This window comes from Chiloscyllium plagiosum, chromosome 23, assembly GCF_004010195.1.
Source record: "Chiloscyllium plagiosum isolate BGI_BamShark_2017 chromosome 23, ASM401019v2, whole genome shotgun sequence".
In the NCBI taxonomy this organism is placed as follows: Eukaryota; Metazoa; Chordata; class Chondrichthyes; order Orectolobiformes; family Hemiscylliidae; genus Chiloscyllium; species Chiloscyllium plagiosum.
The window spans coordinates 33,286,595-33,304,473 of NC_057732.1; the positions used below are offsets into that span (position 1 = coordinate 33,286,595).

At 42.3% G+C, this 17,879-nt stretch overlaps 1 protein-coding gene across 5 annotated transcripts in view; it reads right to left on the bottom strand.

Moving 5' to 3' along the window:
• The window catches only part of LOC122561755 (SRSF protein kinase 2-like), a 210,482-nt gene that overhangs the window by 37,376 nt on the left and 155,227 nt on the right, over positions 1–17,879 (bottom strand). For 4 of the 5 annotated variants that reach the window (XM_043713866.1, XM_043713867.1, XM_043713864.1 and 1 more), the window contains 3 exons: positions 17,654–17,679; positions 4,177–4,414; positions 3,179–3,661 (listed from right to left, as the gene is read on the bottom strand). In XM_043713866.1, the coding sequence (XP_043569801.1) occupies positions 3,179–3,661; positions 4,177–4,414; positions 17,654–17,679 (747 nt within the window). The remainder of the gene's footprint in view (positions 1–3,178; positions 3,662–4,176; positions 4,415–17,653; positions 17,680–17,879) is intronic. The other variant, XM_043713868.1, reaches the window with a different exon arrangement.

Consider the following 17,879-nt stretch of genomic DNA (forward strand, 5'->3'; position numbering starts at 1 on the left):
CTCCCCTTACTAAATCCATGTTGATTTGTTCTAATCTGACCCTGCTTTTCCAAGAATTTAGAAACCTCATCCTTGATGATGGATTCTAGAATTTTACCAACACCCGAGGTTAGGCTAATTGGCCTATAATTTTCCATCTTTTGTCTTGATTCTTTCTTGAACCATGGGGTTACAACAGCGATCTTCCAATCATCCGGGTCTTTCCCTGACTCCAGTGACTTTTGGAAGATCTCAACCAATGCCTCTGCTATTTCCTCAGCCACCTCCCTCAGAACTCTAGGATGTAATCCATGAGGGCCAGGAAATTGATCAATTTTAAGACCTTTTAGCTTTTCTAGCACTTTCTCTTTTGTAATGGCAACCATACTCAACTCAGCCCCCTGACTCCCTTTAATTGTTGGGATATTACTCATGTCTTCCACTGTGTAGACTGATGCAAAATACTTATTAAGTTCTCCTGCTATTTCCTTAAACTATTACCATCTCTTTTATTCCAACAATACCCTCACACTTTCTGTTCAAGGTGGCACAGATGCAACTGATTTCCTTCTGGTAAATCCCTATACATTCACTAGATGCATTTCTTCAGATGGTATCACTCTTTGAAACACCTACAAGAAGCTGCAGAGTCTGCAAACTACACTCACTATTACTATAACTTCAGAGCAAACACATAGGTTCTCTAAATTCAGTTTTCATTAGTATGCCAAACATGTGCAGTATTTTGCTTTTATTTGAGTGCAAATTATCTGTTCTAATCATCCACAACTTCACTATTTTCTATCACTATTCCCCAGACTCTCTCTCTAAACAAGCAACATCCAGCTTCTTTGAAAGTTGCTGCATTTTGCATCGCAAAAGGGATTTTCAGATTAATTTTCAGTAAATTTGTATTCGACAATTGATGAAAAATTAAGACATGATATTTTTCAACAAATCAGTTAAAAACTTAGCAAAAACACTGTCCCCAACTCAGCTCCCTCTCCCTAAAATCATGTTGTCTTCCCTCTCCTAATGCTGATACTGTCTTCTCTCCCCTTCCACAAGTGCTTTGCTGGGTTCTCTTATTTTGTTTCTTTTCATGCTGTTAAAACATGAAAGCATCAGAATGCTGGTCCTCAACCAATTACTGCACTCTTTTTCCTCCTCAAAACTTTTCTCACCCCAACTCATTTCCAAAGTACTGCCCCTAAACTTGTGTAATTGTTGATGCAGAATTTCTAATCTCATAAGATTGAGCAACACTATCAGCAGGTATCAGTTTGGAAATGCTGATTGACGTACCCTGTTTTTTGGTCAATAAGTGCAAATATGAAACACAGAAACAATTAACAACTACATTAAATAGGCACAACATTGTGGGCAAAATAAGTGATGGCATAATACTACTATTTATGATGTGGGAAAAGCTGGTACTTACCGAAGCTAATAAAATACTATTTGATTATGAAGATGATTTTGTTCAGGACTTTCAGTAATGTGAATAATAAACTAAACATTCTTTCCCACAGTCATGCAGATGCTGAGCAACAATTTCGAACTATTTTTTGTTCATTGGATGCTGCAATGGGTTCACAAAAAGCCCGCAACTATCTCTATTATTAAGTGTCTAATGCTACAAGAACACTTGTTTAGCTTCCAGTTGCTGGGACTTTTGACAATGTTTTATGACACATTATAACACAAACTCGATGTTGAACAATCTAAGTATCTAAATTAGAAACCTCTATTTAAGCTGTAGATAATATTGTAGTATTTGCAGGTTCTGACATGCAGGCAACACTTTTGAGTGAATTTCTGAAGCCTCCTTCTGATCTATACTGCTATAGAACTTATATTGGTCCAGAATTTTATGGAAAGTCAACATTAAATTTGTTGCAAATGCAAGAATAATATCAAGAACTGCGGATGCCAAAAATCTGAAGCTAAAACAGAAATTGCTGGAGAAACTCAGCAGTTCTACTGGCGGCAAAACATTGAACCATCTTCTCTCCACAGATGCTGCCGGACCTGCCAATTTTCTCCAGCAGTTTTTGATTTTGTTGCAACACAATTTATTAGTGCATGGAAAACAGTAATTTGTGGCAAGGACAAATATGCCATACTTTTAAACATACATGTTAGGAGAATTAGGCCACTTGGTCCCTCAAACTTGCTGCACATTTGATAACACCATTAGTTGCAAATCAACCCAAATTTCTAGAGCAGTTTTGTTCCTCCACTGTTTGTATTGCAAACACCATCAACATACCGATTAGTAATAAGAAGCTGATGGATTTGCATTGCAAGAATTAAACCTACTACAGAAATTTAGGGCTCATATTTCATCTGATAGATCATGTATTTAAGAAGATCCTATGCTCTTAAAATGTCATTCAACTTTAAAGGTCCAGAAAGGAAATAGGTGAAACCGTACAGTCTTACTTCTGTAAGTAATGAATGTTTTTAAGGATTTTTTTAGATTATTTTAAAAAACTGTTCCTTTAGGTTCAGAAAGGAGGAAATAAATATCTTTCTTTCCTGTACTCCTCATTTCACTTTCTGCAATTAATTTGACTCTAACTTATCCCATTTCCTTCCTCTTTCTTTTGCTTTTCAAAAAAATAAAAAATCTTATTAACATTTTTGCTTTTGTTGCCCATAACAGTCCCAGGCATCCTATTATCAAACCTGTATCTCCAGCAATCTGCAGCACAAAAACACAGGGAGCTGAAGTGGAAGGAAGAAATTCCAAGTCACAGGGCAGACTGTTAGATTCCAGCAAATTCTGGGCTATCAAAAGAATCAACTGACTATGGACAATACCACAGGCAATTTACCAATAGTTTTTGATATCTTTCATCACACTACAAAGTTGCTCCTATGACAAAGTTTAAATTGTTTGTATATATAACGATACTCTGATACAATTGTTAAATTGTGTAAGCTTGAGTAGAAGTTCAAAATGCCAAGTAATGCTTTTCTAGTAACAGGCTAAATGTATCAACTCATTCATCACAGTTTATTGTCTTTTTTTTACAAAACTGATGCTTTTGTTTTAAAAAGATTGAAAATTTTTCAGTCAAATTTAACTTCTAAAGTAAATTTTGCAGTGATAAATAGCATTGAGAATATAGTGGTGTAACTATAACGTCTTTATGCATTTTATCAACATAAAAGCAAATAACTACATACTTACTTTTTGGTACATCTCCAGTGCTGGATGCAGACACAGTTCTGCTCCTGTCTTGAGATGGACTACTGTCTTCTCGTTCAATCACTGTTGAACCATCTGATCCACAAGCTGCAGATTCTAAAAGCTTAGAAAACACAGATTCAGACATTTCAGAGAACTCAGCCTCAGGGCTTTTTTCCTGTCCGTTTTGCAACTCTCCATTAAACTGTCCATAAGGGTTACTATAGGCTAAACTTTCAGCATTTAGTCCATCAACAGGACTCTCTTCTGTATTTGGACACTCATCATCATCATCATCTTCCTCTTCTTCTTCTTCTTCTTCATCACAAAGTTGATCAGGCAAAAATGGACCATTTTCAACATGTCCATTTGTTTTTGGTGATTCATCATTTTTCAGCTCTGTCCTGGTAACCACATTTTCTACTTCATCTTTTTCCACATTTTCTTTCTCTGTATCTTCCTTTTCTTCCTGATTATCAACCTCATCTAGTAAATTAATAGAACAGGAAATTATTCAAATGAAATAATATTGACAGAACGATCATTTTTCAAAATATTTACTGTATTCATTAGGTTTTTCCTCATTGACTAAGCAAATTTAGGCCAGAAATGATAAAAAGATCAGTGAGAATAAGATATGCAAATCTGCATGTTATCTGTAAATTATGAAAATAGATGGATGTTGGAGAGAAAATGCTCATCAAAAAAAAAGATAAAACATCATACAAGCCTTTTTATAGGTTGAAATTTTACAACACAGATAGGATAAGCTGTAAGGCCGCCTTCTTTGCCTTAAGGATTTGAAATGGTAATCAATCCAAAATCGAGCAACCTATCTTTTTTTTTACAATACATAGGGCTCAAAACAAATTTCCGAACCAAACACAGACATTTAAGCATGAGAAATTTGGCAATTCCTGCAAAGCTCATACATACTTAATCAAGGTTGCCATCTTAAGAAATATGATTAATGGAGCAAAGTTATTTTTCAGACCACCTACTGCATTCATTAGGTTGTTCCTCATCTACCACATGATCTATCTCTGTTTCTTTCAGCTCATCTATTTTCTCTCCTTTCTGGTCATTTGGTGTAACAGTTGTTAAAATCTCTTCCATCTTCTTCCTCTCTGCCTCTCTCTCCAACTCTTCTATCTCTTGCATACGTTTTTCCAGCAGCTCCGCCTGCCTCTTCTGCTTCTTTTTCAGCTTCTTCTTTTTGTTTTTAGACATTTTTCCTCCCTAAAACATTAAAAACTCATTTACTAATACACAATACTCTAAAATTGGTACAAGTAACCAATAATACATTTTAGAAAAAACAAAGCTTCATCTTAATTAATATCACATTTGCAAAATGATACTGCTCACTTGCTTCCTGATATCCTTCTTTTTTCCTCATTGTGAAACATAGAATTTTAAATACTGTGTGGTTAATTGTCCAAAAAAGTCTACAATCAACAGATTGGAAAGAATCTGAATATAGCACTATCTACTATCAGCATTTCTCATAAACTTAAGTAACAGTTGCCTTTTAAGTTGATATCGCTAATTGTTGGTCTCATGTGAAGAGACTTCAACAATACTTGTAAATTCATCAGTTTAAAAGCATTACACTAGTGATTTACTGATCTCATGTATGGCACCAGAGGTTATGTGTAATAAATTAAAAACATGCATTTTTTCAGTGCATTTTTTTTAAATCTCAAGAAATCCCATAACCAATGAAACAATGCCAATGTGTAGTCACTATTCTAAAAGGTAGAAAACATGAAAGCTAATTTGCACACAACATCCCACAAACAGCAATGTGGGAAATGATCAGACGGTTTATTTTGTTACATTGATGAACACGAAGTGAACGCCCTGCTGTTCCTCAACTAGCAACTGGATTTTTTTTGCAAACATTTGAGAGACCAAGTGCAGCTTCAGTTCAACATTTCAAACAAAGGTCTGCAATCAACTAGTGCAAAATGCCTTCATATAATTCAAATCTCTGAAGCAGGACTTTAGCCACAACCTTCTGTTGCTGATATAAGGCCACTATCACAAAGCTATAACTGACCTTCAATTAATTTCTTCCAACTGTTTTAGACTGAAACAAGATCCCTAGAATTCTTCAAAATTTCAGGGCAATTTTTATAGTAAATCTAAACAATGAATGTGACACGAGATTGTGGATGCAGTAGCAAGTTTGCCAATGATTTCTCAATATTAAAACTAATTTTAATTGTATAAAATAGACTGCCCAGAAGCATTCTGTGCTGGTAATTAGTTCATTCTGATCTATTTAGCACCAATATATTATGTAAAACCCAATTGTTTAAGAGCTGTCCACCTAGTCACATTAAGGAAGTCACAACTGGCTAGATAAAGTCAGTTTGAGATCCAGGCCTTGGAAATGAGGAATGCTCTGAACAGAATGGGGATTTAACAGGTCTCATAAATGACTTTGAACTGGCCTACAGGAAACACATGCATATAAACAGATTATATGTTAACAGAGAATAAACTAATGTTTTCCTATTTTTGTCTCTCATCTTCTTTAGTTTGCTTGTTTTTGTCAACGATACTGTTCCCCTTTTAGTAATCTCTTTCAAGATATATTGCCCAGAATTTGTAAGAGGCCGAAATTTTTATCATTCAGATATGTAGGTGTCACTGACTGGATCATAATTTATTATCCACACCTACATGTCTTGGAGAAGATGGTGGTGAGCTACTTTCTTGAATCGCTGCAGTCTTTTGGATGTGAGTGCCCACAGTGCTGTTAGTATGGGAGTTCCACAAGCTTGATCCAGTGACAGTGATCACCAAGTAAGGATGGTAAGTGACTGGAAAAAGAATTTGTAGGTATTCCTATGTATCTGCTGCCTTTATTCTTCTAGGTGGCAGCAGTCACTAGTTTGGACAGAACTGACTCAGGTACCTTAGCAAATAGCTGCAGTGCATTTTGTAGATGGTACAACCTGCTGCTACTGTGTATTGGTGAAGGAAGTTAAAAATCACACAGTACCAGGTTATAGTCCAATGGATTTATTTGGAAGCACTATCTTTCAGAGCACTGCTCCTTCATCAGGTGGTTGTCTGAAGGGAGTGAATGTTGAAAGTAGTTGATAAGATGTCAGTCAAACAAGATGCTTTGTCCTGGACGATGTCAATCTTCTTGAGTATTGTTGGAGCTGCACACATCCAGGCAAGTGGCATGTATTCCATTACACTCCTGACTTGTCTCTTGTGGATGGTGGACAGGTATCAAGAAAACAGGAGACAAATTCTTGCTACAGGATTCTGACCTGTTCTTGTAGCCATGTATTAATATGACTGGTACAGTTTCTGGTCTATGGTAGCTCCCAGGATGTTGATAGTGGGGGACTCAAGTGATGGTAATGCCATTGAATGTCAAGGGCCAATGGTTAGATTCTCTCTTGTTGGAGATAGAGACTGCCTGACACTTAGGTGACATGAATGTTACTTGCTAATCGTCAAGCAAAACTGGATACGGTCCAGATCTTCTGTATTTGGAGATGCTCTGCTTCATTTTCTGTGGAATTGTGAATGGAGCTGAACACTGTGTAATCATTTCAAAATATCCTTATTTCTGACTTAGGATAGTCAGAGGCCATTGATAAAGCAATTGTAGATGATTAGTTCAAAGATCATCTCCTGAGTAACTCCTGCAGAGATACCCTAGGGCTGAGAGGACAGACCTCCAACAAATACAACCATTAATGCCCTTTAATTAGGCTTTCTCCTTCCCTTTTATTCCAAAAGTCTTTATGCAATAGAAGTACAAATTAATGACCATGCATAGATGGCAATGAGGTATTCAGGACCTGCTGAATAATGAAGCCAGCAGTGTACCTCCTTAACCCAAACCGAAGGATTGAGAAAGCAAGAGGAATGATAGAAAAAGCAACAGAGTGAGTTAAGGTGACATCAGATGGAAGGACAGAAATAAAGGAAAAGAAAAATGTTGACTGACAGAAAAAAATACAGTGAAGAAGGTTATCCAAGATTACAAAGGAATCTTGATCAATTGGGATGAGGAGTGGTAGATGGAGTTTAATTTGAATAAATGTAATGCATTTTGGTAAAGCAAACAAGAGGCAGGAAGTATATGATAGAGCCCTGGGTGGTGGTGTTGTTCAGAGAGACCAAGGGGTTCAAGTACACAGCTCTTTGAAAGTTGTGTCACAGGTAGACAAAGTAGTTACGATGGCTTTTAGCACACTTGCCTTCATTGTTGAGACTATTCAGTACAGGAACAAAAACAAAAAATGCTGGAAAATCTCAGCAAATATGGCAGCCTCTGTGGAGAGAATTCAGTGTTAATGTTTTGGGTCCAGTGATCCTTCTTCGGAACTCCAGTTCCAAAGAAGGGCCATGAGACCTGAAACATTTGATTTCTCTCCACACATGCTGCTAGATCTGCTGAGATTTTCCAGCAATTTCTGATTCCAGATTCTGCAGTTCTTTCGGTTTTTCATTTAAGTAGAGAAGTTAGGATGTCATCTTGAAGTTATACAAGCTGTTAGTGAGGACACTTTTGGTGTGCTGTGTATAGTTCTATTCACCCTGCTATAGGAAGGATATTAAAAAATTGGAGAGGGTTCAGAAATTATTAACAAGGATGTTGCCAGGAATGGAGGGTTCGACTTACAGGGAGACGGTGAATAGGCTGGGACATTTTCACTGGAGCGTAAGAGGCTGAAAAGTGACGTTATAGAGGTTTATAAAATCATAAGGGGCATAGTAGTGGACTCACCATCATTATGGGCATTTAAATGGTCACTGGATAAACATAGGATGATAATGGAATAGTGTACGTTCGATGGGCTTCAGATTGCTTTCACAGGTCGGTGCAACATTGAGGACAAAAGGGCCTGTATTGCGCTGTAATGTTCTATGTTCTATAGGTGAGGTGAATAGCAAAAGTCTTTTCCTGAGGGTAGGCAAGTTCAAAACCAGGGGACATATTTTTTAAGATGAGAGGAGAAAGACTTAAAAGGGACCTGGGAGGCAATTATTTCACATAGAGGGTGATTTGTACATGAAATGAAATGCCAGAGGAAGTGATAGATACAGGTACAGTTCCAACATTTAAAAGACATTTGGACAAGTACATGAATAGTAAAGGTTTAGAGGGATATGCGCCAAATGCAGGCAAGTGGGACTAGTTGAGTTTGGAAAATTTGGTCAGCGTGGATGAGTTGGACTGAAGGGTCTGCTTTCATGCTATATAATTCTATGATAATGACTCTCTGACAAAAGGAAAAGAAATGCTTAAAATGCAAAAATATTACAATGCAATTAAACTCATCATTGCTTTGCAATAATTCTGGACCCACTTTATATTTTATATCAGAACACACTGACTCAGATTTTGCTCAAATAAATAACAGTAAGATAATCAATGGTCACTTCTATTGAGAGATAAATAAAAAGAAAACCTTTGAGGCACAACTTTAACTCATCTGTAATCTATATTACTCAGATATAAAACCGGGCCTCTGGAATATGCACACACAGTTAAGTGCAGAGATCCAGACATTTCTAGCAGAGGTTCTACAAAGTGCGTACCATTTAGTATTTGAAGATGAATTTTGCATTGAAATAGTTGCAATAACATGAAACGACCATTCTTGTATTAATTCCCCATGAAAGAGGGCTGAATAAGTTAGTGCATTCAGGAGCGAGTGCATTTTTACACTGTGTGATAACTGATAATTACTGTCGAGCAACCTTGTTGGCCCATACAAAATAATCATTTGGTAGTACAGAACTTGAATACTGCCGAAAAAGATGTTTTGTCAAAGTTTTTTGTCCTGCACTCATCAGAATATTTCTCAAGAATACCAGTTCAAGAGGAAAACCACTACATACTCCATGACAGATGCAAGCATTGCCATGGAGAATAAGTCCATTAATACTGATTGATAGTTAAGAGCCATGCTTGTATAAATTTAAAACTAGTCAGATTGATTCTAACTGATCAACGAATTGCCCTGAGAAATGAACCAAACTGTCACTTATTTTGTTGAGTTGAAAGGTGTGTACATGCTTTTTCTTCCCCTCTCTGCCAAGAACAGGACCCTGTGTATTTATGTGTATAGCTTCCAGTACACACAATGTACCACAGTGCAAGCCCAATTGACAGTCCTAAATTATCTGTCAGCGACATTCTTCATACATTCAGGATTATTCTGAAAATGCTAACCAATTGCAGAATCGTACCTAATGTCAGACACTGTGTTGCAATCTTTGCCAGCACAAATAGGTTGAATACAGTTAGTATCTTGTTCATTATAAACAGCAAATATGCTGTTTGATACAATCCACCAGTCTTTATGATGTATGGGCCTACGTATGGGCAGCATGGTGGCTCAGTAGTTAGCACTGCTGCCTCACAGCACCAGGGACCCGGGTTCGATTCCAACCTCAGACGACTGCCTGTGTGGAGTTTGCACATTGTCCCCGTTCTGTGTGGGTTTCCTCCAGGTACTCTGGTGTCCTCCCGCAGTCCAAAGATGTGCAAGTTAGGTGAACTGGCCATGCTAAATTGTCTGCAGTGTTCAGGGATGTGTAGGTTAGGTGCATTAGTCAGGGGAAATGTAGAGTTATAGGGTAGGGGAATTGGTCTGGGTGGGATACTCTTTGGAGGATCAGTGTGGACTTGTTGGGCTAAATAGCCTATTTCCACACTATAGGGATTCTATGTAAACTGGCATCACATAAGCATTGAAATTCTTACATCACATTACTCATTTGTGTGATACGCAGAAAGCCTTTAATGTCTTGTCAGCAGCATCCCATTAGTGGTGAACACCACTCATAGCTATTGCATTGTAGTGGCATAAAAGGGCCAGTTTCAACTGTTGACCAAAGTTGAGATACTTTATCTTTCAAGGTTAGTCTAACAAAGACAGAGCACATTTTCAGGACCAAGAGTAACTGACTTCAGACCTTTCATGACTGCATGGTATACAGAGAGAAATTATTTCATCAAGGTAGGCACTCATGCAGGATGGCTTTGATGCATTCTGTTTCAGCATCAGGGCTATACGGTAAACATATTGCTAAGGGACCATTAAAAAAAATTGCCAATAAAGTCATTCTTACAATGCAGGAATCCTATAACATACGATATGACCAATGAAAGCAGGTTTACAGCAGACATTAGTAGAGAAATGAGAGTCGACAGTGTGGTGCTAGAGAAGCACAGCAGGTCAGGCAACATCTGAGGAGCAGGAGAATCAACGTTTTGATCAAAAGCCTTATTCCTGATGAAGGGTTTTTGTCTAAAACGTCGATTCTCCTGCTCCTCAGATGCTGCCTGACCTGGTATGCTTTTCCAGCACCACATTCTTGACTCAAATCTCCAGCATCTGCAGTCCTCACTTTTGCCTAGTGGTAGAGTAATTCCTGGCCAAATTCTCAACTACGAAATCGAGACAAGGAAGCTCATTTGTTTGCTCCACTTTAATACTTAAAAGTACAAGATGGAGCCCATTAAAACACACAATGAAATTTTCACATGCAGCTATGGATTCAAATATTGCAACAACATTATCTACTCAATGGAAATATGCAAGTGTCAGGGAGATTAGATATCATTCTATTGAAGGCACATTTCTCACGGAATCCTATGAAAATAATTGCTAGCACTGGGTCTAGTGGGGGCCCTCTCTCTCTTATGACAACACCAGCTAGTTGGGTAACATGGTGTTATTGAAACGGAACTCACCCGCATGAGTTGCTGAGTCAATCAGCACTCTCCTCTGACGAAATATAAATGTTGGCTTTCCCTTTGAATTGGTATGCTTGCAAAATGTCCTGGTGTGTGCAATCTGAAAGCTTTGACAAAATGTGTTTTTTTGCAGCAATAAAATAATTTCATAGGTAAAGAGTCTTATTCTCTTTAAAACTTATTTGGTCCCCTTTTTTGTCCCTACCCTCCCCATTAATTTCAAATAAAGTGTGTTTCCCAATCATTATTTCATTTATTGTTAAAAATTTCAACCTACTTATACTTCCTGATCTGGACTCTGCGTGACTCAGTAAGGAATTATCAAATTAACAGCATATTAAACAAATCGGTCACCACTCAACGTGAAGGTTTTCGCTGAGTCATTCTCCTGTGTATTCTCGGCATTTTCACTGCATATTAGTAAGTTATTCTTAGCTCCGATTCCATTTCATTATAATGCAATATTTAAACTGGCGGTTTTGCCATATTTTCACTCTTGGGAACCAACAATCACATGTCAAGCCTATGGGCTTCAAGATTCCCAATATGCAGAAACACTAAATGTCGATCTAGAAGCCGAACAAACCTACTGCCTGGATGTATGCAAAGATGAACACAGTATCATTTCAATCAGCTCCTAGACTTATTTTGTAATAATGCTTTCCTCAACTCGATTATTGTCCCTTCTATTGCTGGTCCTCTTTCTAGATCCCTGACAGCGGGTGTTCCAGAGAAATTACAAGCACATACAGTCACCCTGGTTCTAGATTTCCTTAGTAGATAGTACCATCACCTTGGAGTCCAATTGATTTAGCTCCAAGCTTCATGACAGACTTGAGCATATACTGCTAGCCAATATTTGAAATCAATACATGGTGTGTGCTGAATTGTAAGGAGAGAGAAGCAGGACACATATACAAATGCCAGAAAAATATATTTGTATTTGTGCAGACACCTATGTATGATGCATGCATAATGGAGTCAAGTGAGAGAAAGGAGGACAGAATTGCAATTTTTCCTACAAAATGAATGAGCGAAAGAGTTGGAGAATGCAAAAGCGAGAGAGAGAATGCAAGAGCAAAAGAATGCAACAGCAAGCAAGGCAGCGCAGGAAAAAGTGAGCCACGGAAAGAGTACCAGAGTGAGAGATTACAAGAGAGGGAACACAAGTGCATGCAAGCAACAGAGAGCGTGTGAGAGAATGCGGGTGACAGGCAGAGCGCGAGAGAACGCGGGTGACAGGGAGAGCGCGAGAGAACGCGAGCGAGAGAGAGCGCGAGAGAACGCGAGCGAGAGAGAGCGCGAGAGAACGCGAGCGAGAGAGCGCGAGAGAACGCGAGCGAGAGAGAGCGCGAGAGAACGCAAGCGAGAGAGAGCGCGAGAGAACGCAAGCGAGAGAATGCGAGCGACAGAGAGAGCGCGAGAGAATGCGAGCGACAGAGAGAGCGCGAGAGAATGCGAGCGCGAGAGAATGCGAGCAACAGAGAACGCGAGAGAATGCGAGCGACAGAGAGAGCGCGAGAGAATGCAAGCGAGAGAGAGCGCGAGAGAATGCGCGTGACAGGGAGAGAGCACGAGAGCATGCGGGCGACAGAAAGAGCACGAGAGAATGTGAGCGACAGAGTGCGCAAAAGAATGCGAGCTATACAGAGAGCGCACGAGAGACTGCGAGCGACAGAGAGTGCACGAGAGAATGCAAGCGACAGAGAGCACAAGATAACGCGAGCGACAAAGCACGAAAGAATGTGAGTGACAGAGAAAGCGTGAGAGAATGCGAACGACAGAGTGCGAGAGACTGTGAGCGGCAGAGAGCGCGCGTGAGGGGGCGAGCGGCGGAGAGCGCGCGTGAGGGGGCGAGCGGAGGAGAGCGCGCGAGGAGGCGAGCGACAGAGAAAACGCGTGAAAAGGCGAGCGACAGAGAGAGCGCGAGAGCATGCGAGCGACCGAGAGGGCGCAGAGGGTGTGCAGGAGCATGCGAGCGGGAGAACATGCGAGCAACAGAGAAGGCACAGAGTGACAAAGGAGGCGCCAGAGCATGCAAGCGACAGAGATCGCGAGAGCATGGAAGCGACAGAGAAGGTGCAAGAGCATGCGAGCGACAAAGAAGGTATAGAGTGACAGAGAGTGCGCGGGAGCATGCGAGCAAGAGAGTACAAGATATTGTGGGCGACAGAGATCGCGAGAGCATGGGAGCAAGAGAGCGCGAGAGGATGTGAGTGACAGAGACAGCGCAACAGACTGCGAGCAACCGACAGAGCGCGAGGGAATACAAACGACACAGAGATCGTGTGAGAATGCGAGCGACAGAGAAAGTGAGAGAGACCGTGGGCAACAGGGAGAAGGCGAGAGCATGTGAGCGACAGAGATCACGTGAAGGTATTCGAGCAACAGAAACAGCACGAAAGAGTGCGAGCGACAGAGACAGCTCGAGAGACTGCGGGCGACAGGGAGAGGGCGAGATAATGCGAGTGACAGAAAGAGCACGAGCGACAGGGAGAGGGCGAGCGACTCGAGTGACAGAGAGCAAGGGCATGCCAGCGACACAGAGCGCGAGAAAATGCAAGTGACAGAGACACTGTTAGCAACAGACAGCGTGAGAGACTGTGGGCGACAGAGAGCACGTGAGGGAATGCGAGTGACAGAGAGATCGTAAGCACGAGAGAATGCGAGCGATGGAGGGAGCACGTGGAAATGCGAGTGACACAGAACGCGAGAGAATGCAAGTGACAGAGAGCACAGAGACTGTAGGCGACAGGGAGAGGGCGAGAGCATGCGGGCAACAGAGAGGGCACGAGAAAATGCGAGCGACAGAGAGCGCGCGAGAGAATGCGAGCGACAGAGAGCGCGCGAGAGAATGCGAGCGACAGAGAGAGCGCGAGAGAATGCGAGCGACAGAGAGAGCGCGAGAGAATGCGAGCGACAGAGCGCGAGCGACAGAGAGAGCGCGAGCGACAGAGAGAGCGCGAGCGACAGAGAGAGCGCGAGCGACAGAGAGCATGCAGAGACTGCAGGCGACAGGGAGAGGGCGAGAGCATGCGGCAAACAGAGAGACCACGAGAGAATGCGAGCACCAGAGTGCGCAAAACAATGTGAGCTATACAGAGAGCGCAAGAGACTGCGAGTGACAGAGAGAGCATGAGAGAATGCAAGCAACAGAGAGAGCGCGAGAGAATGCAAGTGACAGATATAGCGCAAGATAATGCGAGCGACAGAGTACAAAAGAATGCGAGTGACAGAGAAAATGTGCAAGAATGCGAGTGACAGAGAGCGAGCGCATGCGAATGACAGAGACAGCATGAGAGAATGCGAGCAACAGAGAGCAAGAGAATGTGAGTGACAGAGAGAGCGTGAGAGTATGCGAGCGACAGTGAGAGCGCGACAGCATGCGAGCGACAGAAAGAGTGTGAGAGCAAGCGAGCGAGAGAGACAGCGTGAGAGAATGCGAGCAACCGAGCACAAGGGAACGTGAGTGACAGAAAGCGCGAGACAGGGTGCGGGCGACAGAGAGCACGAGATAATGCAAGCAACAGAGAGCGCGTGAAAGCATGCGAGCGACAGAGAGCAACAGACCTCGAGCAACAGCAAGCGTGCGAGGGAATGCGAGTGACAGAGAGAACACGTGAGAATGCGAGCGAAAGAGAGAACGTGAGAGAATGCGAGCGACAGAGAGAGCGCGAGTGAAAGAGAGAGCATGAGAGCATGCAAGTGACAGGATGCAATAGACCTCGAGTGACAGCAAGCGTGCGAGGGAATGCGAGCGACAGAGACCGCAAGTGAATGCAAGCGATAGAGAGATTGTAAGACACTGCGAGCAACAGAGAGTGCAAGAGAATGCAAGCAACAGAGAGAGCGTGAGAGCATGCGAGTGACAGAGGAGCACATGGAAACGCAAGCGGCAGAGTGCAAGAGAATGCGAGCGACAGAGAGCGTGACAGCATGCGAGCCACAGAAACAGCTTGAGAGCATGCAAGCGACAGAGAGTGCGACAGACTTCGAGTGACAGCAAGCGTGTGAGGGAATGCAACCGACAGAGAGAGCATGAGAGCGACAGAGAGACCGCGATAGACTGAGAGCGACAGCAAGCATGCGAGAGAGTGCGAGCGTCAGAGAAAGCGCGAGTGAATGTGAGCGATAGAGAGAATGTGTGAGAATGAAAGCGACAGAAAGAACGCGTGAGAATGCGAGCGATTGAGAGAGCGCGAGCGACAGAGAGAGCGCGAAAGAATGTGGTCAACAGAGAGAACGTGAGGGAATGGGAGTGACAGAGAGCGCACGAGAGTATGCAAGCGACAGAGAGAGCATGAGAGGATATGGGTGACAGAGAGAGCGCAATAGAATGCAAGCGACAGTGTGCGAGAGTGAGAGCATGCAAGTGACAGAGAGCACGACAGAATGCGAGTGACAGAGAGAGCATGAGAGAATGCAGTCAACAGAGAGCGTGTCAGAGCACGCAAGTGACCGAGAGCGTGCAAGAGCATATGAGCGACAGAGAGAGTGTGAGAGCATGCAGTCAACAAAGTGCACACGAGAGCATCCGAGTGACAAGAGACAGCGTGAGAGCAACAGAGAGTGCGAGAGCATGTGAGCGACAGAGAAGGCGCGAAAGAATGCGAGCCACAGAGAAGGCACGAGAGCATGTGAGCGACAGACGGAGCACGAGGGAATGCGAACAGCAGAGAGAGTGCAAGAGAAGATGAGCGACAGAGAGGGCGAGAGATGGTGAGCGACAGAGAGGGCACGAGAGAAGGCGGGTGACAGAGAAGGCACGAGAGTGTGCGAGTGACAGGGAGAGCCGAGAGCGTGCAAGCGACAGAGAGTGCACTAGAACGAGAGCATGCAAGTGACAGAGTGCGTGCGACAGCACGTGAGCGACAGAGAGAGCGAGAGAGCGCAGGAGCCTGCGAGCGACAGAGAGAGCACGAGAGAACGCGATCGACAGAGAGAACGCGAGAGAACGCGAGCGACAGAGAGAACATGAGAGAATGCAAGCGACAGAGAGAACGTGAGAGAACGCGAGCGACAGAAGGAGTGCGAGAGAACGCGAGCAACAGAGACAGCGCGAGAGAATGCAAGCCACAGAGAAGGCGCAAGAGCATGTGCGCAACAGATGGAGCTTGAGGGAATGCAAGCGGCAGAGAGAGCACGAGAGGAGAGTGAAAGAGTGCGAGAGCATACGAGTGACAGAGAAGGCATGAGAGACTGTGAGCAACAGAGAGAGTGCAAGAGCGAGAGCATGTGAGCGACACACAGCGTGAGAGAATGCGAGTGGCAGAGACAGCACGAGAGTGGGAGCATGCGAGTGACAGAGAGAGCGCGAGACCTAGAGCATGCGAGTAACAGAGAGAGCGAGAGAATGTGAGCGAGAGGGAGAGTGAGAGAATGCAAGCAATCTCGAGAGCGCAAGAGAGTGACGGAGAGAGGATGCGAGAGCAAGAATGTGAAAGCAAGAGAGCGAGAAAATGTGAGATAGGTAGCCTGACAGACCAAGAGAGTGAGAATGTGAGAGAGCAAGAGAATGCAGGAGCAAGAGAATGTGAGAGACAGACAGACTGAGCGACAGAGAATGCGTGATACCAAGAAAGTGAGGGAGACTGCGCAAGAGTGAGACCGAAGGAATGCGAGAGACAGAGAGAACGCAAGTGAGAGAGAGGTTGAGAGAGAAAGAATGCGAGGGCAAGGGAGCAAGAGAGTGCGAGAACGAGATGCCGAGAATGCGGAAGCAAAAGAATGCAAAAGAGTGACAGAAAATGAGAGCGAGAGACCGAGAGAGACAACGTGAGAGGTAGAGTGTGAGAGAGTGAGAATGCAGGAGTGAGAGCGCAATATACCAAGAAAGTGAGATTGTGAGTGCAAGAGACTGAGAGAGAACAAATGTAAGAGCCAGAATGTGAAAGTCGAGAGCAAAAATGCCAGAGCACGAATGAGGACATGCGCAAATGAGAACACAAGTGAATGAGGGAGAGAATGAGAGCATGAGAGAGAATGAAAGCAAATATGAAATAGAGCAGAAACAATAAAGAGAAAGAGAATGAGAAAAAAAAAGCATGTAATAGAATGAGACAGAAAAGAAAGTAAAAGGTGGAGAGAGAAAGACGAATGTGAGCATGCATTAGGTTGAAGGGGCTGGAGTGTAGACGAACAGGGGAGGGGCAGAGTGCAAGAAGACAATGTGTAGGAAGGTATAGTGTTATAGAGGTCTACAGCACAGAAAAAATCCTTTCGGCCTATTGAGTCCACAGTAGTCATAACAAATAGCTAACTATGCTAATCTCGTTTGACAGCACTTGGTGCATAGCCAGAAAAAGAGAAAGAAAAGCCAAGAGAGAGAAGTAATTATAATGTATAAATTAATGAAAGGAAAAATGTTGATAAACTACAAATGGAGGAAACAGGGTGGTGAAAGAGTTAGAAATGTGCAAAGAGTGGAGGAAGAGACAGGATTAATGAAATTAGACAAATAGGTGAACATAAGCACTAGGTCAAAACTAAACAGGATAGATAATAAATGCAAACTACTAGATCCAGTAAATCACAAAGTGAAATGTTTGGGTATTTCAATCCACAAGAATTTGCATGAATAACACTATTTTAAAGGAAATAAATTTGGTGTGTACAAATGCTTCAACTGCTGAGAGTTTGTATTTCTATACGGATAACAGTTTAAGGGCAACTCTGAAGAGTTGTCACTAGTGTGAACAATCTCTGCACAGCAAAACCAACAAACTACTCACCAGTTTCTGCTGTGGAGCAGTACTCACTGCAAAAATAAAAAAAAAGTAAAAATCAGCAACATGAAATGAAAGACTAAATACAAACTGTGCTGTTTATTTCACAATTTGTCATTGTTTTTTTTCTAAGGATACTAGAGGCAATGAGAAATATGGAAGTTAAACCAACAATTCATTGGATTATAGGTTTTAAATATTAAAAATAGTTAAGATTATGTAATTTGTCAAA